This window comes from Micromys minutus, assembly GCF_963924665.1.
Source record: "Micromys minutus genome assembly, chromosome: 18".
In the NCBI taxonomy this organism is placed as follows: domain Eukaryota; kingdom Metazoa; phylum Chordata; class Mammalia; order Rodentia; family Muridae; genus Micromys; species Micromys minutus.
In genome coordinates this window covers 13,057,471-13,079,569 of record NC_137953.1, presented here as the reverse complement: position 1 = coordinate 13,079,569, position 22,099 = coordinate 13,057,471, and the positions used below count along the sequence as shown (strand labels likewise).

Here is a 22,099-nt window from a genome sequence, read left to right as displayed (position 1 = left end):
AGGACCTCTGGAGAACAGTCAGTGCTCATGACTGCTGAGCCATCTCCCCAGCCTGGCTATGTTCTTAACAATGAGTCTTGGTTGTGTCTCTTCCTTCTGAATTATGCCGTCTCCTTACCATTCTTCTCAAAACCACATCAAAATTTCAAGGCTTCCCCTGACAACTTCTTACACCGGCCTCTCACTGAGTGAAATAAGCTACAGTTTGGTCTACCCCCACACTGACATCTATGTGTACTGATTAGGTATCACATTTGTTATTATGAAGAGCTTACATACATTAATTATAATGCTTGTTCCAGGCATTGTGGTACAGACCTTTAATTTCAGCACATAAGAAGCAAAGGCAGGTGGATTTATTTCTATGAGTTCTAGGCCAGCCAGACCTGCCTCAAAAGGAAAATAAAAACCCTTCACTATCTATAAAACCAAATACCTTCCCCTACTCCCCCCTCCAATAAGAATCCAATTCCCTCTTCTGGCCTTTGCAGACACAAGCACTCACATCTGATGACTCATAGTTCACAGAAGCTACAAGAAGGACTGTTTTCTCTTTGGGCATGGCAAATGCTCAAGGAGATAGATGTGCTCAACCACAAGTTAAACGCTATGCATTGTCTATGGATATGGAAGATTTGGCAGCATCACAGGGCACTCTTAGGTAGTTAGATAAAAGCCAGCATTCCTCAGGAACTTGTGAGGTCAGTTCTCCTCTAACGAAAGTCATTTCTCTTATCTCTAGCAGAAGGCACATATGGCTATCTATAGCAGTTATCAATATATCAAAATATATGCCAGCCCCCAAGCTCCTTCAGTATCACAAGCACCTGTTATATACTCATGTTATATCCCATATAGTACATATACATATATATTCAAATATTCATATTTGAAATAGATCTCTATTTGAAAGGCCACAGAGCATCCTAGTTCCCTCCAGCTCACTAGGTCCCCTCTGCGTAGCTTCTCATTCTCCTTAGAGCCCTTCATTCCTGTTATGTCCTCCATGCTCTGCTCCTGCTTCTCACCACACTTCCTCTATTCTCTCCCTGCTCTTCTCCCCGCACAGATAGACCTACACAGGTCCAGTCTGCAGGCCATACTCAGTAAACTTCTCTCTCTGCTCTGGACTCTGAAAATGTTTCTTCTATCTACAACAAAAACCTTTCCCTTAGCCATACCACAGAGCAGTGGTTCTAAGTTTATACTGGCACCTGATCATCATGTATGGAAAAACTAGGCCACTATACTCTTGAACTCACAGTAGCTATGATTTCCTGATAAAGATTTGCTTGTCAACACTCTGCCACTGAAGGAAGAGGGACTCAAACCCTGTCCTCCTTCAAGATTTATAGCAGTTAATGGCTGAAGGGTGTGGTGGTTTGAATATGGTCCACAGGAAGTGGCACTTTCAGGAGGTGTGGCCTTGCTGAGGCAAGTGTAGCCAGGCTTAAAGGTCTCTGGTGCTCAAGGTCTGCCCAGGGAGGAAGGGTCCCCTCCAGGTTGCCTAGAGGAGAAAAGCCTCCTTCTGGCTGCCCTCGGATCAAGATGTAGAACTCTTAGTTCCTTCTCTAGCACCATGTCTTCCTGGATGCTGCCATGCTCCCCACCATGATAGTGGACTGAACCTCTGAAACTGTGAGCCAGCCCCTACTACACGTTTGTCTTGGCCGTGGTGTCTCTTCACAGCAATAAAACCCTAACTAAGACAATGGGGTAGGGGATGACAAACTCTTCTGTGGTGCAACCACTGGAAAGGTGCCTATGTTCCTCTAAACAGGTTTTAGCCATATTACTTTAAAGATCCCCAATGAAACTTACTAGATTTAAAGATAATTAATAACATTAAGTACAGGCTGGTTTAGATGGAATATGAGATGAGAGAAAATAAAAGGAAATATGATAAAAATGCATTATGTACACAATGAAGCCCACTATCATGTATAAATAACACACTAGTAAAATATATAAAAATGAGGGTTAATTTCAAAATCATATTTGGTGCTACGCATAAGTATTACTGAGACTTATAAATGCATATCTACTCTGTGTTGTCCTTTTGTTTTAAACTAGTAACTACCTTTACCATATAATCTGTCAGATGCTGTTTGTCTTACACTGCTGGTGACCAAACCCACAATTTCTTTCATACTAAGCAAGTATCTGACCACTGAGCTACACACACCCCCAGCTAAGAACTTGTTTTAAAGGGTTCTTGTTACACTTAAAACTTGATCTTAAAATGAATATTAAGAAGACATAGTGCTATTGTTGTTCTAGGCTGGAAAAAAAAGAAAAACATAAAGGGCCATAAGATGCTGTCTTCAGCAGACTCTCTTACTGGCCACTTGAACCCAGTGAGCTGTAGCAACTGTTTACAATGACAGAGTCTCTGAGAGGTCTACAGTATTCAAAGGCTATAGCAACACATGAATGGCTCTGGAGGACACAGGCAGTCACTGCTGGAGTAACAGCACAATAATGAACTGGGCAGTTAGAAAGCACCAAGACTGTTGTCCAAATGAAGGGATTCACTCTTGAACTTCAGGATTCAATTGTAGAATGTCTGGTTTGGGACAGGGCAGGTGCTGCCAAGCCTGATGACCTGGGCTCAATTCAATATCCAGGACACACAATGATGGGGGGAACCAACTCCTACTTTCCTCCCAAAAAAAAAATACAAATCAAACTTAAAAACCAAACCAATCAACCAACACCCCACATACAAACAAACAAACAAACAAAAATGGGCTGGGCAGTGGTTTATGCCTTTAATTCAAAACTTGGGAGGCAGAGCAGGATGATTTCTGAGTTTGAGGGCTGCTTTACAAAGTTCCAGGACAGCCAGATACATAAAGAAACCCTGTCTTAATAAAAACAAACAAACAAACAAACAAACAACCACATGGCTTTACACAACAAAACACTGTGGGTTAAGAAGTAACATGTGCGTGTTTACTTGGGAGCAGGACAGCCACACACGGACTGAGGCATCGGGTGAGGTGGAGCCTGTATTACTGCTTTGGAATCGACACTAGTCTCTGGCCACACATGCAGGTCTTGGCATGACCCAGACACTCATGACCCTGCACCTTCACAGCCCTTGCGTATACTGCTCCATTTCCCTGAATGGCACCTGCTTTAAGTAATATAGTATTTTAATATTTGATGTGTATGCAAGCTCTCCAAAATCAGGATCTATGAGCTGCACAGACATTTCACCTTACCTAATGTTACCAAGGGCACGTGGAGAGAGCTGAGAAACCAGCCAGATCCACATCTTTTCTCTTCCCTTAGTCTCTTCTCTTTCTTTTTGTTCCCTCTCTAGCCTCCTTTAATCTGTTCTTCCCTAACCCTATCTTAAATGACCTCATTTCTGAAACTCTTTTGGGTGTTTTTATCATTGCTTAAAGTTAAAAGTATAGTGAGAGAAATAAAAAAAAAAATGTCGAAAGTTTTCAAGTTTAGGCTTAATATTTTACTCTAGGTATTTGGCTTTTAGTCATGGGGGAGTGTGGGCTGGGGGCTTAGGAAGAAAGAACTCAGAAGCACTAACTTCTGACTTGGGAGGCTAAGATGTGATCTGATGAAATCTAAGGAAGGCGAGGTGGCGAGGTGCACAGTCCAGGACTGCTTAGTACACAGGAGTTGCAGTTCCTCCAGAAAACATTCCTCATAGAAAAACACGTAAGCACAGAGCAGTAACAAGAACAAGAACCCTTTAACAAGGCATAAGAAGGCTGGCTGGGTTCTTTCAACCTTCTCCACTGCACCCCTGTATGTATCTTGAAGAAATGCAGCATCCTAGGGCTCTAAAATTTGCTGTTGAAAGTCATTTTTATTACTATACCAATAGTCCACCATATCACACAAGTGTGACTGTGCCTAGTTTCAGCATCAGGAGTAACACATTTCATCATTTTTAGCAAAATGTTTCACCTACCACTTCTGTTGATGTTTCTGCATGTTCAGAAGTAACGTGTTCTTGAAGAGATGTTTCCGTGTAGCCCATTTTTCCACAATAGGGACAAGTAAAAGACTGTGGCTGCTCTACAGAGAAAGCTTCCCCACCATAGTACAAATCTGAAAAAGAGAAAGTGGAATTGCCTTGAGGAATACCCATGCTCCTTCTCAAGCATACAAATACAGTCACAGTCCACGGTAGTGTGAAGGAAACGGTGTGGCCAAAATACCAATAAATCTACTCTCTTACTAAGTGAGGTCTTATTTTTTTGTTCTTGTTTTTTAAGTTAATTAGTTTTGGAGACAATCTCTTCTCACTGTGTGATCCTGGCTGACCTGAATCTCTGCTGATATTAATTGAGTGTCGTTATGGGAGGGTGCATGTAAGAGTGTGAGAGTACATGACTGGAAGCTTGGTTTCAATGACGTTTTAATAACTGTTAACATTTATAAAACCCGTATTTTCATATGAAACTTAGGACACTCTTCCAAATTTATTTTCTCTAGATAGCAAAAGTAAGGAAAACAAAGCAAGCACATTTCCCTAAGCCAGAGTTTGAGTGTCCCCAAAGTCCTTGGATATGTTAGTCTCTGTGACTGCTAGGAAGTGGCAGAACCTTGAAGGGACGAGGCCAGGTTAAAGAGACTAAGTCACTGGGATGTGCCTGGAAAAGAGAATCCTAGATCCCCAACCCCTTTCTGTTTGTTTTCTACCTCTCATGAGACCCGTTCACCCTCTCTGCAGGACCCTGCCCAAAACAAAATGGGGAGGGGGTGGGAGAGAGATATTAATTCTTAGGAGAGATTTAAACTGTCCTAAAAGTGTCATTGATATATATGTATATATGCACATGTAGGTGTTGCTGTATGTATGTGTGCATATGTGTGTGCATGCATAAGACTTACAAGGTAGATAAGTAACCAAGGGGGGCAGGGGAAGCATGTGGTATGTGTTTGAAATGTCAGCATCTGGCAGACAGGGGCAGAAAAATCATGAGTTCAAGGCCAAGCTAGGCCACAAAGCAAATCCAGGCAGCTTAACCTAAATTGTGAGACCCTATCTCAAAAACAAACACTACATAACAAAAAAACTCTAAACAAAGTCCTAAGAATCCACTAGGTTTTATAACATATATAAGTTATTTTTTATAACACTTATATAACCCAAAGATAAAATCAATTTTATTTATAACAGCCAAAGAATACTTAAGAGTATGTTTAATGAAATACATTTTATTCTCTGGTTAACTATAGGAAAAAATGAAAGTTCTAAAATAAGTAGGTATTTTATGTTCGTGGATCAGATTTAATACCAAAATAGCAATACTCTTCAAACAAATCTTTAAGCTCTATACAATCACTATCAAAATCTAGTTGGGGTCTGTGAAAAAATGGTCAGTGAAAAACTCAGAGAAACTCAAGGGAGCCAGAATGTGTGAAACAAATCTGAATGGGAACAAGATCCAAAGACCCAGACAATACGAAGTTTCTATAAGCTTTGGAAGTGCAAACAGCACTGGACTGTCATGTGCAGCCACATATATCAATCAAAGACTCAGCCCTACAGAGCCTTTGTTTATGGTCAACTTATTTTAAGCAAGAAGAAAGCTAATTAATAAATAATAGTGCAATGACCCCAGAACAACTGGATACCCTCTACCTCAACTCCAAGAGAAAAAACTAATCTAACCCCAGCCCTCAGGAGCTAGAGGCAGGAGGAGCTCTGTAAGTTGAAGCCAAACTAGGTACAAAGTAAGACCCTGCCTCAAAAATAAAAACAACAAAAAATGATTTTAAGTGCATGGAAAATCTAAATCAGATAGATACAACTAGAACCCTCAGAAAACATATTTCCCAGTGACTTAGCTTGGGCTCTGTGCTTTGGATGACATCAGAACACAAAGTAAAAAGAGCAACTGGGTATTTTAAAACAAAACTTCTGTACTTCAAACTACAGCAACTAGAAAGGTGCGAAGACAACAGATTAGGAGGAAATTTTTGCAAATTACATAACTGATAAGGAACATGTACCCAATACGTAGATTGGCTATAATTAAGTAATAAATTCATTACATGTAATTTTTCAAATGGGAAAAGAATCTGAACATTTTATTCAATATAGAAATAACTAGTAAGCATTAAGGAAAAAATGCTTGGATCATTAACTATCAGATCTGCAAATCAAAACCACTTTAGACAGAGCTTCATGCCCATCAGGAAGGCTATAATCGAAGACAATAATACAGGTGTTGGCTGGTTAAATAATTCTGTCCCGAAGCAGACAGCTTTTCTCACTGCTGGCCAGTGCACCAGAATGCTATAAGCCCAGCCGGCCTCATTTCCCTGCTTGTCTCCATAGGCACACCACCCCATCCTTCATCACCTGTGGATTGGTTCAAAGGGCTTCTTGAGAAAACTATAACCAAGAGCCAGAAGGACACAGGCAGGAGTTTAATTTGAAGGAATTTGAACCCTTGGATATGCTTATGGGGATAGTTTCAGGATGTTTTGCTTTTGATGCCCACAGAAATCCCTTAAATGGTAATTAATTTTTCATTACGGACTTACCAAAATCTACCCTTGTCAATATGCACTGCATTGGGTGGTCAGTTGTATGCCTTGTTGTCGTTGCCCCGCTTTCATAACAAGATGCACAAAGATCGTAATCGTAGCAAATTAAACACTTGTATCTGCGACCTCGGAAATTTCCTTTTAAACATGCATCACAGCTGACACCTATAAAACAAGAAGCACCTTCAATTAGCAGCTAGAACAGGCCACTTTCTACATCAACTGTGTAAATGTTTAGGGGAGCATTTGGCCCACATAGCCTTTCAACAGTGAGCAGCGAAACCCGTGAAACGAAGCAATCCTAGCAGTGTGGTACCTTACTTAAAGGCCAGTGCTGATGAAGATGACCTCAAGCTGGGTGTGGTAGGAGCAAAATTAAGGGAGTTTACAGGTCACCAGATGGTGAGATGCTCCTGGGGGTGGGGTGTCTCCAAATATTTCAAGAAATGTAAAAGTTCTTGTTCAAAAGTGCCTTGTGACCCCAGAAAAGGTGTAATTACATGCTTTTTCTATAGGTTCACAGCCCATATGGCTCAAAATGCCACCAAGTATCCGGCAGTTACAAAATCCTAAAAACTAAGTACATTTAAACTAAAACACACACAAAGAAGCACCACAACCAGACTGTAAGTTCGTATCAAAAACAGATAGCAAACACTTAAATCCAATTCTTCAGTTTTTATTTTATATAGTGTCTCACTAGGAAGCCCAGGCTGGTCTTTAAATTCATGATCCTCCTGCCTCAGCCTCCAAGGTGATGGGATTACATGTTTACAGGTGTGTACCAACTCTTCTGAACTCCCAAATAACAGAGTGAGAACAGGGTCTGACTGTGGAGCTAAACCTTGGCTGACCTTGAACTCACTGAGATCCACGTGCCTTGGTTTCTAGAGTGCAGGGATTAAAAGGTGTACACAACTGTTAGTATGTTTGAACAAAGAATAAATGAGGTGGCCCTGTGGGCACTCTGAGTGCGAGGTCAGCCTGGTCTACACAGTGAATTCCAGGCCAGCTAGGACCACAAAGGGAGAGCCTGCCTAATATGGAGTGGGGGACAAGGGGTGGGATACAGAGAATAGGGGGGTACTTCAAGAGGCAGATCTATAATAAATCAAATGATTAGAGTTCAAACTTTTTAAAAATTTTAACTGAAAAGTCAAGTGGCAGGATTAACAACAGAAATGCCCTTATTCGAATGTGATGCATTCTTTATGGTGAAAGCTTGTATAGCTCAAAAAAACCATGATGTATTTGTTTATACGAAAAGCTCATACATATAGCTGAACTTGAAATGAAATGCTGTGCAGTGTTAGGTAAGAAAGAAAAGACAGTTCAGCCAGACAGTGAGTGCTACCACACACTTTAGTCCGAGCACTTGGAAGGCAGAGGCAGGTGGATTTATGTGAGGCCAGCCTGATCTACAACTCCAGGGCAGTCAGGGCTGCATAGAGAAACCTTGCCTCAAAACAAACAAACAAACAAACAAACAAACAAACAAACAAACAAAATCAAACAAAAAAATAAGAAAAAAGAAAATGGCAGCTTAGCTATATATTAATGGTATTTTTTCACTACAAAATAGAAAGACATCTTATTTTTTAAAGCAATTTATGATTCTACCTACATCAGTCAAATTTAGAGAAAGAAAACAGCTGGTTATCAGGGGCTGGGGAAAGGGGAAGGGGGAGGGGAAGATAGGGACTATCTGTCTACTGGGTAGAGTTCCAGTTTGGAATGATGGGAAAATTCTAAAGATGCCTAATGAACATGACAACGATGTGAACACACTTAGTGCCACAATAAAAGGCAGGCCATTAAAAACAAGCTTATGACTAACTCTAATCAAAGACAGGTAAGTCTTTTATAAAGCAAATTAGCAAAAATGTATTTAAAGACATTAAAAGATTTTAAATACAAATTTAAGAAATGTTAGGGACTGGGGAGCTGCACACGAGGGACCTGAGCTCAGATCCCCGCCCTCAGATAAGCTGAGCGCAGCAAGTGCAACTAACTCCCAGGAGGGTCGCAGGGATTTGCTAGAAGGCCAGCAGCCAGCCAATCAGTGAGCTCCAGGTTCAGTAATGGGTCCTGACTCAAAAAGTAAGGTGGGGAAGAGGCTGAAGAGGATACCTGAGGTTGACCTCCGGCTTTCTACATATGTTGTATTTGCACCAGCAAACGTATGCATACACAAACCACACAAATACGCATGGAGGAAGAAGGGAGTATAGACAAACCAGGCCACTTAACACAACAGAAGGTCCAATAATAGATAACAAGGTCAGAAACAGCAGCAGGAGGAGGACCAGACAACCACGGCACTGAAAAGCTAAATACTGGGGTCAAAGATTACTGCAAAAGGAAAGAAAAAACTCCCTCCAGGAAAAGTAGTATAGGGCCGAGGCTGGAAGGCAGACACGAGAAGAGGTTCCCAAGTCGAGGCCAAGTCAAGGCTGTAGAGTGAGAACTGTTCCCTAGCTGGGAGAAGGAAATAATCTCTTCCACACAATAAGAGGTACATTTAGCTACATTAAAGCCAACTAGTGTGAATGGTCTCACACTAGTTGTGAGTATTGCAGCACCCCAGTGTTTGGTGTTTAGAAAACCTTAGAAGCTCTTACCTATTAATATGACTGTAACTAACAGCCACAAAGTGTCAACCAGCACCAAAACAACAAATCCAACTACTACAGAAAGAGATGCTTAATCTCATTAGTCATCAAATATAACAAAACTATCATTAGCTATCATTTTATACCTAGTACAAAGTTCTATGCTATTAAGTGCTAGAGAGAGAGAGAGCTGCAGAAGTAACTCAGACCTGTTCTGCTGCTGTGGAAAGACACATGAAATGTTTTTGTTTGAGACAGGCTTTCAGTGTAGCTCTAGCCAACTTGGAACCCACTCTCTCAAACGCAAGATTTGCCTGCCTCTGCCTCCTGAGTAGTAAGGGTTAAAAGCATGTGACACCACCACCAGAATCCAAGGCAATGCTCATAAATAAGGGCTTCTTACAGTCTCAGAGGTTAGCCTATGGAGAGCATGGGGGAGCCTGTGGTGGTCGAGAGCAGCTGAGAGCTTACATCCTGATCCTCAGGAGACCTGCAGGCAGGTAGCAACAGTCACCAGACCTGACAAGGGCCTCTTTGTGGGGGGAGGGGGAACCTCAAAGGCCACCCTGCCACATCTAGTGATACACCTTTTCCAAAAAGGTTACACACACCTCCTAATGAAAGCATGTCACCAAGTTGGGTCCAAGCATGCAAACATGAGCCTACAGGGCCTATTCTCATCCAAATTGCTGCACTTCCCTTACGTAGCTTTTGTCACATATTTTGTCATGCTGACTAATATATACGCCATGTAATAGATTCAGGGTACTGGGGCATGTGGTTTGAATAGGTATGGTCCCATAGACTCAATCCTCATGTTGAATGCTTGGCCCATAGGGAATGGCACTAACAGGAGGTGCCTGTGTTGGAGAAAGTGTGTCACTGTGGGGTGAACTTTGAGGTCTCTATACTCAAACTATGCCCAGTATGGTACACAATCTCCTTCGGCTGTCTTCAGAACAAGATGTAGAACTCTCAGTTCTTTTTCCAGCATCATGTCTGCCTGTATGCCAGCCATGATAATGGACTAAACTTCTGAAACTGTAAGCCAGACCCAACTAAATGTTCTCCTTTCTAAAAATTAACATAGTCATGGTGTCTCTTTACAGCATCAAAACCCCAAGACACGGGGGTAGGGCACACAGACAAATAAGGCAGGAAGACAGGTGTGTGCGTGAGTGCGCACTTACGTGTAATTTAAAAAAATAAAACAAGGCTGGAGAAATGGCTCGGTGGTTAACAGAGCTGCTTGTTCTTCAGGAAACACAATTCATTTCCTACCACCCTCACCAGAGGACTCACAACTACCTTTAACCAACTCCAGGGATTCCTGCTCCAAGACATCCAACATGCTGTCTGGCCTCTGTGGGCAGCTGTACACATACCCACACACAAATATTATAAACATAAAAACATGAGACATTATTAAAAACAAAATGAGACTGGAGAGGTGGCTCAGTGGTTAAGAGCACTGTCTATTCTTCCAGAGGTCCTGAGTTCAATTCCCATAAACCACATGGTGGCTTACAACCATCTGTAACGAGATCTGATGCCCTCTTCTGGTGAGTCTGAAGACAGCTGCTACAGTGTACTCGTATATAATAAATAAATAAATCTTGCCCTCATCTCTCCAGCAGGTCCTCTGTTTGGGAGACAGATTCTTATATGTAGCCCTGGCTGGCCTTTGCTGGATCCCAGAGCTTTGAAGTGGAAACTTCAGGCTTTTAAATCAGTGTTATCTCCATAAGGCTTCTGTGTGTTCATGTGTGACTTTTCAGAAGAAGTTTGTTATGCCATACAATAAACTCAATGTTGAGTACTTCACTGAGAACAGTGCTACTAAAACCACACTACAATGATAAAGGCTATTCTTCCAAGAGGATCCTTGTGTTTAGACAACTGAAAAATAGTGCAATCCTGAACAGGGTGATGGCTCAGCAGGTAAAAGTGCTGCCTTTCATGCCCAACAACCAGAGTTTGATCTCTGGACCCCATGGCGGAGAGAGTGACTTTTGAAAGTTGTCCTCTGACCTCCAATGTGCTGTGGCACAAGACCCAACGTAGTCACACAGACACACATGCACACTCAGTAAATTTCTAAAAGAAAAACAACGCAACCTTTAAAGAGGACCTAAGATGAACAGGAAACAAACTACAGTAACTTTGTAATGAGCAGAAGTCAGGGTAATTCTGCTTAAGGAATCTAAGACAAATTTTATAATGTTTCACATGCAGAGAGCCAAGAGCAGAAAGTTTTCCCTATTTCTAGTTAAGGAATTACAAAGAAAATTAAAAACTGTAATAAAATAAGAAAAACAATAAAAACTGTCTTGCAAAAAGGGAGAAAATATTTCAGGGGTTCTCTTTTTTAAAATATTATGTGTATGTGTCAGAGAGGGGCAGGAACTGGGAAACTATGCTCGCAGTTGGCTTTTCAAGGGCGTTATTTCATGTGCATGTGTCTGTGTGACTGTGCTGGGTCAGAGGACAACTTTCAGGTCAGTTCTCTCCATCTCCACTTCTTGAAAAACAACCTTCACGGCAATATTAGAGAAGAGGAAGAGATGGGGTGGAGAGGGCAGTAGGAGAGGTGACCATGATCGAAGTACATTATGTACAAACATTTTGACCCAAGTAAGTCATGAAACCTCATGCCTCAGCCTCTGGAACATGGGATTACAAGCCTGTTCTATCAGCCCCATTAGGAATTTCTTGAGGTAGGTGCTCATATGTGATTCCTTTCACAGGATCATAATCGCAGACAGGGCAGCTCTTCCTAAAGCACCTTCTGTCAGTTCCAATACAGCGAGACTTTCTCAACTCTTTGAAAACTAGTGTCTATTACATTTTTTTCAAAGCTTTGTCACCCCCCCCCATTAAAAAATCTTTCATTTTATGTACATTGATGTCTAGCCTGTGTGAGGGTGTTACATCTTGGAGTTACAGTTGTGAGTTACTATGTGGGTGCTGGAGCTTGAACTTGGATCCTCTAGAAGAGAATTCAGTGTTCTTAACTGCTGAGCCACCTCTCCAGCTTCAGTCTTCTTTATCTAAAGTTTTCTCACCTAGCCTCATCCTGCAGATCGCTACAGAATAACAATCAATAGGATTTTTGAATACATAGTCTTTTTAACTTTTGTCTTTTCAAACATAAAAAGTCTGTAAGGACTTGTTCAGCATGGGAACCAATAACTCGAGGCCCTTGACATTAGCATGTAGCTGAATTTTGAATCACTACACCCCATCACACACACACACACACACACACACACACACACACACACGCACGCACGCACGCACGCACGCACGCACAAAGGACACATTTAAGTTGATTCTGGGACTCTAGAAAATTCGAGGATAGCCTGGTTTATAAGCCAGAATTACATTAAAAAAAAGTCTGTCTCAAAAATAACAAAACCAAAACCAACAAACACAAAGAACTAAAAACAGCACTCCAAACCAACCAACCAACCAACCATGACGACAACAACAAAGACATATACTTTAAGTTGTGTGTGTGTTGCATTAATTATTAATAAGAAACGTGGAAACCTTTTATCCTGAGCTAGTGCCAGCACCTGTGGGGCAATATGGCACTGCAGTGATCTCTAACTTAGCGGCTCTATGCCACCTCTAAGAACTCAGGCGGGGTTCACTCTACCATCCCTGTGTGTTGTTTTCACTCGCTTTCCTCCACTGCTCGGTAGAAACATGACTCCACAACCATTAACTTATTATAACAGGTTATATGTTAAATTCTCAATCCACAAACCCACACAATAAGTTTACAACCAGTGGACAAAGATATAAACTGCCCATCCCGATCAGACAAATTGACCCATAGAAACCCTAAGAAAAAAATCACAACAACCTTATCAACCTAGAGATGTGCTGAGAGAAAGAAGCATCCACATTCACTTCCATCTTCCTCCTCCTACTCCTTCTGTTTTCCTAGACTTTCCCCCACCTACCTCTCCACTGTTCAATCATATATTGCCTTGACTTCAACCTACATGTAGGGGGTGCTGTGGGGGTTAGAGGCCTACCTCAATGACCAATCCACTTAAAAAAAAAAAAAAAGATTTATTTTTTTAATTTATGAGTACACTGTAGCTGCCGTCAGACATACAAAAGAGGGCATCTGATCCCATCACAGATGGTGTGAGCCACCATGTAGTTTCTGGGAATTGAACTCAGGACCTCTGGAAGTGCTCTTAACCACTGAGTCATCTCTCCAATACCCCCCCCCCCCAAAAAAAAAGATAAGTCCTTGAATAAACCCAGAGTGCATTAGAGATCCACCAGTCTCTCTCTGCCTTCCCTCACCCTGAGCCCAGCCCTGGGATTATCTTTTACATGTGCCAGTGATTCACATTCAGGTCCTTGTGCTTACAAGACAGACAGGCATTTTACCAAAACTGAGCCATCTCTCCAGCCTCCAGTTGATGTAAAATTTAAAACATACAATACCACATCATTGTGTATGGTTATACACATATGTGGAAAACATACTAAATCATGCATGGCGAGAATCTAACACCAGCAGCAAGAGGGATAAGCTGAGAGAGAACAGCCAATGAGACCCAGAAAGGGTGACCTGATAGAAGAGCACCTGCACAGCGTGCAGAAGGCCCGGGTTCAATCTCCTGTACCACAAACCAACAAGAGCACAGCACATCAGCTGTCTGTGCAGCACTGTACTGGTTGGTCCCTGTGGTTAAACAGTCTCATCAACACTGGGGAGACACACTGCCTCATCTCAGTCTGGAGGAATTTTAAAGAACGTTTGTTTGCTTCCTTTTTATGTTTGTTTGTTTTTCCCTTTCTTTTTTCTAGAAATGGTCTCACTGTGTAGCCCAGGCTGGCCTCAAACTCAGAGATCCTTCTGTTTCTGTCTCCCATGTACTGGGGTTAAAGTGTATCTCCACCCCAGCTCAGAGGCTTTGTTTCTATAGCAGTGGGAGTGGAACCAGGCAACCAAGTCTGTTAGAGCAAAAGATGTCTTTTTATGTTAAGAGGACTGGTTTATAATGAGGCACAAATGGGTAAAAAAGTTGAACTGGCCAATTTATTCATTAAAACTATGGGGTTTTTTGGTTTTGTTTTGGGTCCCCAGAATCAGATTCTGAACCTCATACTTGTTTAATTCTTGTGGAAACTAGTCAAGTTTCTAAGTCACTGAGTAGCTCTTCCAAGCAGATGTGAACTAGGTTTGCTAGGAAACCTAGACAACGTGAAGACTGCTTGAGCACAGCATCCAGCAGCTGTCTAAAGGCCTTCTGGCTGAAGATAACAGCGCAGGCCTACAGCTAAGGCTGTTCACATGTGTTTGCCAGCAAAATGTGTCACAGCAAGCAACCTAAAGTAAAACAGTCTGGATCTTTGATCCCCTCACTGGAGTGCCGTGGCCTACTGGTCAAAGCTTTTAAACTGTGTGTTTGTTTTTAAAGTGAAAGCAGTGAGGGAAAGAGAGAAAAGCAGAAGTCCTTAGTGTACTTAATTTTAAGCTGACCACAGAAAATACAGTTAGCATGCTGCTTTTAATGCTATTGAATATGATGGCTTGCATATGCTTGGCCCAGGGAGTGCCACTATTAGAAGGTGTGGCCTTGTTGGAAGAAGTGTGTTACTCTGGGGCTGGACTTGGAGACACCCCTCCTAGCTGCCTAAGGATGCTCAATCTGTTCTTGACTTCCTTTGGTTGGAGATGTAGAACTCTCAGCTCCTCCTGCACCATGCCTGCCTGGATGCTGCCTTGCTCTCATCTTGATGATACTGGACTGAACCTCTGAACCTGTAAGCTAGCCCCAATTCAATGTTGTCTTTTATAAGACTTGCCTTGGTCATGGTGTCTGTTCACAACAGTAAAAGCCTAGTTCCCAGCAGTAAAACCCTAAGGCATAAGCTAAAAGAAAAATCTGCATATGCATTTGAGACCAATTCTTGGTCAAGTTCCTTCTATAAGGATATTTTTCCCCTGGGTCTATTTTAGGAGATGTTTTACTTGTTGTAGCCTTTCTGTCATATTACAAAGCAGTCCAATACTTACTCTCTACAAACACTAAAATTCAATGCCAAGGTACTTTCTTCCATGTTTTACACACACACACACACACACACACACACATTATAAAACACACCATGTGTAGGTTGATGTCAAGGTGATACATGATTGAACAGTGGAGAGGTAGGCAGGTAAAAAAGTCTTAAGAAAACGGAAGAGGAGGAGGAGAAGTGGAGATTAATGGAGGAAGAAGATGGAAGCAGATGTCAATGTTTCTCTCAGCACATCTCTAGGTTGATAAGGTTGTTATGATTATTTCTAAGGGTTCCTATGGGTCTAATTTATCTTATCTAGATGGGCAGTTTATATCTTTGTCCACTGGTTGTAAGCTTATTGTGTAGAAAGTTTGTGGATTGAGAATTTAACATATAAACTTGTTTGATAGTTAATGATTGTAGAGTCAAGTTTTTACCAGGTGGTGATGGAAAGTGAGTGAAAAACAACATGCAGGGGCAGTGGAGTAAACCACACCTGAGTTCTTAAGAGGTGGCATGGAGCCACTAAGTTAGAGATCACCGCAGTGACATGTGGCCCCATGGGTGCCGGCATTAGCGTGGGATAAAAGGTTACCACTTTTTAATATTTACCACAACAACCATGCACAATGTCAACCATTTTCTTCCCTTATAGGTTAACTCATCTGAAATCGAACATTCTTCCCAAATCCTACCTTCATCCTTTTATTGTTGACTCTAGTTTCTTCACTGAGCTCAGACTGAAGGAACTGATACAAACACAAAGCTCTAGCCAGAAAAAAGGAGTAACTGATGTACACAGTGAAAAACCTGCTCCACTCTTCTCCACATTCTACACCAACTAAAAAGAAACTAACAAGTGGGCGATGGCACACATCTGTAACTGCAGCACACGGAGGAACAACAGCTGGGGGGTAATCGCTCCATACTGAAAGGTGGACACAGACACATCAGAAACCTCTCCTCTTTGGAACTAAAGCAGGTACATGTTCCTGTTCGGACTGTTTCTCTGCTCCAAGCCTAACCTTCTGGATCCCCCAGCTCCATCTGACACAATAAGAGTGTTTCACAGTTGTAACAATGGGATGGTGTAAAAGCCACTAACACTTATGGTTACTCACTTACCCCCCACCCCCAACGACTCAGAATGCTCAGGATACTGGAGTTAGGAAACCCTGGGCTGGGGATCTGCCGGCTCAGTTATCCAGGTTCCTCAGGCTGCTGGTTTCTTGTCTATATTTTATCAGTGGGAGGCCCAGAGAGGGAGAGAAAGACAGGAAGAGGTGAGTGTCTCTTCAGTAGCCGAAGTAAGGCCAACATTCCTTTTCTCACAAGGTCTAAAAGCCACTATACCAATGGTTCTCAATCTGTGGGTCTTAACCCCTTTGGAAAACAGATATTTACATTACAATTCATGACAGTAGCAGAGTCACAGCTATGAAGTAGCAAACATGAGGAACTGTATTAAAGGGTCAAAGCATTAGAAAGATTGAGGACCACTGTTCTACACTGTCCTATGTAATACTAGCAATGTAAACTCATTGGTAGCTAATTAGGCTGGCCTAGTGAGAGCTAGCAATGAGGATACTAGGCAAGCCCTGAAGCTCTCGGAACTCAAACAGCATACATAGCCTGCCTAAAGACCAGAGCTCCTGGAGGCTCCTGAAGACATGATTATCCAAGGGGTTAAAGAACAGTAAGAATATCAACTCAAGATTCCCAGTTCTACCGTGAATGATCCACAAACCATGAAGGGAGCATGTCAAAATGAGATGGGAAGAGAGTCAGGTGTGGTGGCAACAGCCTCACAAGATCCAAGCCAGTCAGGCCAAGTCTACATAAGCAAGTTCCAAAACCTTTAACAACATTGGGCGAGCATCCACACTCAACTATTGAAAATGAAACATGAAAAAACAATCTTCCTTACAGTAGAGGAAACTAGGATTCCAATTCTTACTTCATTAGGCCCAAGTCAATTATTTAAAGGTGCCCTTAACGTTAAATTCAGTCCCTCAATGTCTCTGGACACACTCAAGAACTCATGACTACTGCTTCAGACCCTGAAGTACCAGATAATGGTTTCTGAGAGTCGGAATCACAAGTTTGTAAAAATAAAGTATAGAACAGTCTCAAGAACTTATTTTACTCCTTTTCAAAAACTCTTAAAATTTTGTAATAAAGTTGGGAAAAAAAAGAATTTCACAAGTGTAAAGAGAACAAAATATCACAAAATTTAAAACTAGACAGCAGAATTAAGAAAATGGGAAAAGCTGAACCTTAGTCCTGGGGCAGAAAACACAAGAGACCCAAATTAAAACCAACATCCAACAAAACGCCTATACTGGCAGTGTGAGGTGTTGCCCCAACCAGGAAAACCAATGAAAGGGGCACAGGCGGGAGCTTCCTGAGCTGTAGCTCTCCAACTTCTACTTTAAATGGAGAGCAGTTCATTCCCTAAAAAGCCTAAGACAAAGATTTTGTCATCAGGCAAGCTCAGAGCATCACTGACCAAAGAACAAGGTGTATAACTATAGTCAACCAGGGATAAAGTCATGGGAAGGTCAAAAGGACATGATGAAGGGGAAGAATATGAGAATCAGAAAGGGGAGAGTGAGAGAAGATGAATATAAAGAAAACATCAAAGGAGAAAACTGATCTAGTCCAGGACTTCCAACAGCGGAATCAGAGAAAATAAAGGAATAATTCAAGAAACCTTTCCAGAAGAGAGAGCATGACCTGTCATATGGAAGTGCCCCCTAGAGCTGGAGGGATGGCTCAGTGGTTAGGACTGCTCATCTAGCAGACCCAAGTTCAGTTTCCAGTACCCAGTTTAGGCAGCTCAAAACTTCCTTAACTCCAGCTCCATCCAGGGAATAGAGTTGAGCAATGGAGCAGGAAGCAGAGACCATTAGATCCCATCCAAAGGAGCAGCAATGAAGATTATCAGGAAGACAGTGAAGTAGCATGTGACAGCCACAAGTAAGGTGACAGCTCCACATGGGAGCAGATGCAGATTCAGGGCTGGAGGATGGAATTCAGTTCGTCTACAACATAGGAGGCCATACCTTCATTCCCCAACACAGCAACCAAGCAAGAAGACAAAACCAAGTGAGTGATGATGTTCTTCACCCAGATCCCAGGCCGTGGCATTATACTGTTTACGCGAGTGCAACAAACACAGACAGACACAAGGTAAACATACCCGGGGGATGGATGGTCTAGACACAGTAACAGACATTATAATCAGAAGCTGAACATCTCCTGTGTATCCCATTCTACTAACTGCCTCAGTTTACACCAGTAAGCATCCTAGACTAGACTGGCTTTCTTTAAATGTAGGCCCATGCACACATGAATTACTGGTAACACTTTCATAGTCAATGACAGACACCTGGAGTAGCTTAAAAGTTTGTGACATCTCTGGCTCAATTCAAACAAGGTGACATTCTGCCTTCTTGTCATTCACACTACAAAACAGGGTTTTTCATCTAGAATAAATGCCATGGTTTCCTTTTAAAGAATCATTTGTGTATTGTATTGGTGATTTGCTAAAGTAGCCCTCATGAGCAACATTGAAGTGTTATTCAGTGTTTCTAACATGGAAAAAGCATAGCTCAGGAGTGAGTTACAGTGCTGGTGACTCCTATTGGTGAATCTGACAGTCTATTCATTTATAATATTTATTTAGAATGTAATTTTAATTACTTATATTTCAACAGAAAATGATTAAAAAACAAAGTTATAGAGCGATCCTTGATGAAAAGGTTCTAACTAGAGGTCCCTAGAAAACCTAATGTATGTATTTCCTCTATAAACGTGTGTATGTGTGTGTGTGTGTCTGAATTTGTTAATTTAATGTTCATGTCAATTTCATATATACAAGATAATCACATAAAAAGAAGAGACCAGGGGAACAGTGAGAGAGGAAGGCTAAGTGGTGTTCATGAAAGAGCAGCACACCCCTCACAGCATGGGATGCTCTGTATTCTCACTGCACTGATGTAGGTAGCACAGCTCTTGTTTTGCTCTTTGGGGACAGAGTGTCTCTGTGTAGGCCAGGCTGTCCTCCAACTCTGTCTCCTGGGATTAAAGGTGTGAGCCACCACAGCCTGAGGTGCCTCAGTTTTAATACTGTACTGCTGCTCAGTTACTGAGATCCTTGTGCATTCTTTTTCTAACTACATATACTACAATTAACTCAGAATTTAAAAACTAATTATATACAGTATGTGTGTACAAATAGTGTATATTTTCTCTTTAACCTGAACACAGAATAGAGCCGAGAATGTGGCACAGGTCTAATTTCTTATCTGGACTTGGCTGGTTTCTCCTGTTCACTGATGAAGTCCCCACACTGCCTCTAGGAGAGAGAGGACTCTGTTTGCCCCAAGGAAGTGTCCTGCTTTGACCTGAGAGCTGGAAGTGGGCCACAGGGAACAGCCACCTCCTGACTAGATACAAATCCAGCCAATCAAAGTCCAGCCAAACTCCAGTCCAACCAAATCCTTCTTCCTCAGTGGTGGGGCCTGAGTTTCCAAGGTCTTGTGCAAGGACTTCAAAGAGTAAAGAGCTCCCAGGGAAGCTGAGGGCAAACTGCTGTGGCTTCCTTCTCCCAGCGCCATCTAAAAGTGCAACTGTCCTTTCTCTCTGCAAGTGGGGTAGGCTTATCTGTGTTATCTTAGCAGGAGCTACAGAGATGCTACAAGACTTTGTAAAGATACAAAGGTCTTTGAGCTCATGGCTAGGAAGATGCTCATGAGAGGCTCTTTATGGAAATACTTAGATCCAAAGATATTTGTTATACCCCTACCCCTTTTATTTTTATTATTATTAGCATTAATTTGTTTTTGGAGACAAAGTCTAGCTTGGAATTCACAATGTAAATCAGATTGTCCTCCAACTCAGATGTCCACTACCACACCTAGCTTATTCTTTTTAAGTATATATCTCTAGACATTCCTTCTAATACAAGACATATTTCTCATATATAAGCATAAATGCTACCTACACGAGAGCACTTTTATTACAGCTTGGTAGGCAAGGCCTTTCTACACAATACAGGCAAATGGAAACCATCCACAGAGCAAAGTACAAATCAGAACCAAGCATTAGTGAAGAGAAAAAATGCCATTCAAATACTTCCTTGATAAGAGAAATATTCCTAGTCTTCTAAATTTTTTTTCTTTCATAAAAAGATCAAGTTCAAGCAAAGCTCATGAAAACATCAACAGACAGCCCAGGCATGAACAGAAAAGTGGAACACACAGTGAATATCCCGTGTGTTTCTACCAGTCCTGTTCTGGGTACCTCAACACCCTCACCTACTGCACTCTGTGAAAATACCTCCATCTCCCACGGGTTAAAGCTACAAAGCAGCATGACTCCCCATCAGCTGACTCCCTTTTAGCCTTCTCATGGTTACAAATCTGCCAAACATATTGTTTCACTTGCCCAGTCCCCTCCATGGCTCAGTCCTATGACAAACCCCTCCTCTTTGGTCTCTAGCAGAGATGATCTCTACCAGGTACCTCTCAGAAGGTCCGAAGACTAAATAAAGATGGATAAGTTCAGGGAAACCCTTTTTGTTACTGACCGAGTTTTAGAGTTCTCTTTAGGTATATAAATCTGTAAAGGGGGTCAGTTGTCTGTTTAAAACAAAGAAGCATTAGTTTTTGTTTTTTGAGACAGGGCTCTCTATGTAGCCCTGGCTGTCCTGGAACTCAAGAGGCCCCCTGCCTCTGCTTCCCCAGTCTTGGGATTAAAAGCATGCCCCACCACAACCCGGCAAGTATTGGTTTTCTACTGTTCTTCCTGCCCTATATAAAAGGGCACTAACAGGAAGGTGAATGTCAAATGGGAAGATGCATTTGATGCCTCAATGCAAACACAGCCACAGCCTGACCTGACCACTGTGACTTCCATGCAATTGTCTCCCCTCGGTTCTGGGAAAGGAATCTGTGGGAGGAAGTTCTGAAACCTTCCTTTTTCTCTTGCTACATTTGTCATTAGTTATTTGGTCTATCCCACTTCTGTTTTTTAAGAAACAAGTTTAGGTTGTCAGGGAGGGGAGCAGGCCTGTGATTCCCATCTGAGAGGCAGCTACAGGCAGGTAGGTCTGTGAGTTTCAGGCCAGCCAAGGCTTCACAGTGAGATCTATACAGCCAAACCCCCAAACGTACCAAGGTGCTTGTGAGCTGTCAATGAGGCTGTCACAGTTCTCTAGGCCCTATAAGGCCTGCATTCTAATTAAATCTGTACTGTTTCCCTGATCCCTTCTGATACTTCCAACTTTGGGTAGTAGCATCCTGACTTCTTCCTAGTCTCCTGCTATAGATTCCTTTCTTTTTTTTTTTTTTTTTTTTAAGTCACCTTTTCAGACCTACTTTTTTAAAAATATTTGTTTATTTATTTTATGTATGTGAGTACACTGTAGCTGTCTTCAGACACACCAGAAGAGGGCGTCGGATCCCATTACAGATGGTTGTGAGCCACCATGTGGTTGCTGGGAATTGAACTCAGGACCTCTGGAAGAGCAGTCAGTGCTCTTAACCACTGAGCCATCTCTCCAGCCCTATAGATTCCTTTCTTTGGCTAGACTTAAGTGATTCTTTTTCCTTCCATCTGATTTGCTCTCAGTGATCTTTTAACACTTGAGCATTTTGAGACACCGGAAATACTATTACAGCTAGATAAAATGAATTCATTAGCCTCTTCTGAGAATCCACTTTTTTTTTTTTAAAGATTTATTTATTTATTATATATAAGTACACTGTAGCTGACTTCAGACACACCAGAAGAGGGCATCAGATCCCATTACAGATGGTTGTGAACCACTATGTGGTAGCTGGGATTTGAACTCAGGACCTCTGGAAGAGCAATCAGTGCTCTTAACCACTGAGCCATCTCTCCAGCGA

At 41.9% G+C, this 22,099-nt stretch overlaps 1 protein-coding gene across 2 annotated transcripts in view; it reads right to left on the bottom strand.

Annotated features, from left to right (window-relative positions):
* Nucleotides 1-22,099, bottom strand: part of KCMF1 (potassium channel modulatory factor 1) — a 59,418-nt gene that overhangs the window by 11,767 nt on the left and 25,552 nt on the right. For both annotated transcript variants that reach the window (XM_080931956.1, XM_080931957.1), the window contains exons 2-3: nucleotides 6,532-6,699; nucleotides 3,944-4,083 (exon numbers count right to left, since the gene is read on the bottom strand). In XM_080931956.1, the coding sequence (XP_080788082.1) occupies nucleotides 3,944-4,083; nucleotides 6,532-6,699 (308 nt within the window). The remainder of the gene's footprint in view (nucleotides 1-3,943; nucleotides 4,084-6,531; nucleotides 6,700-22,099) is intronic.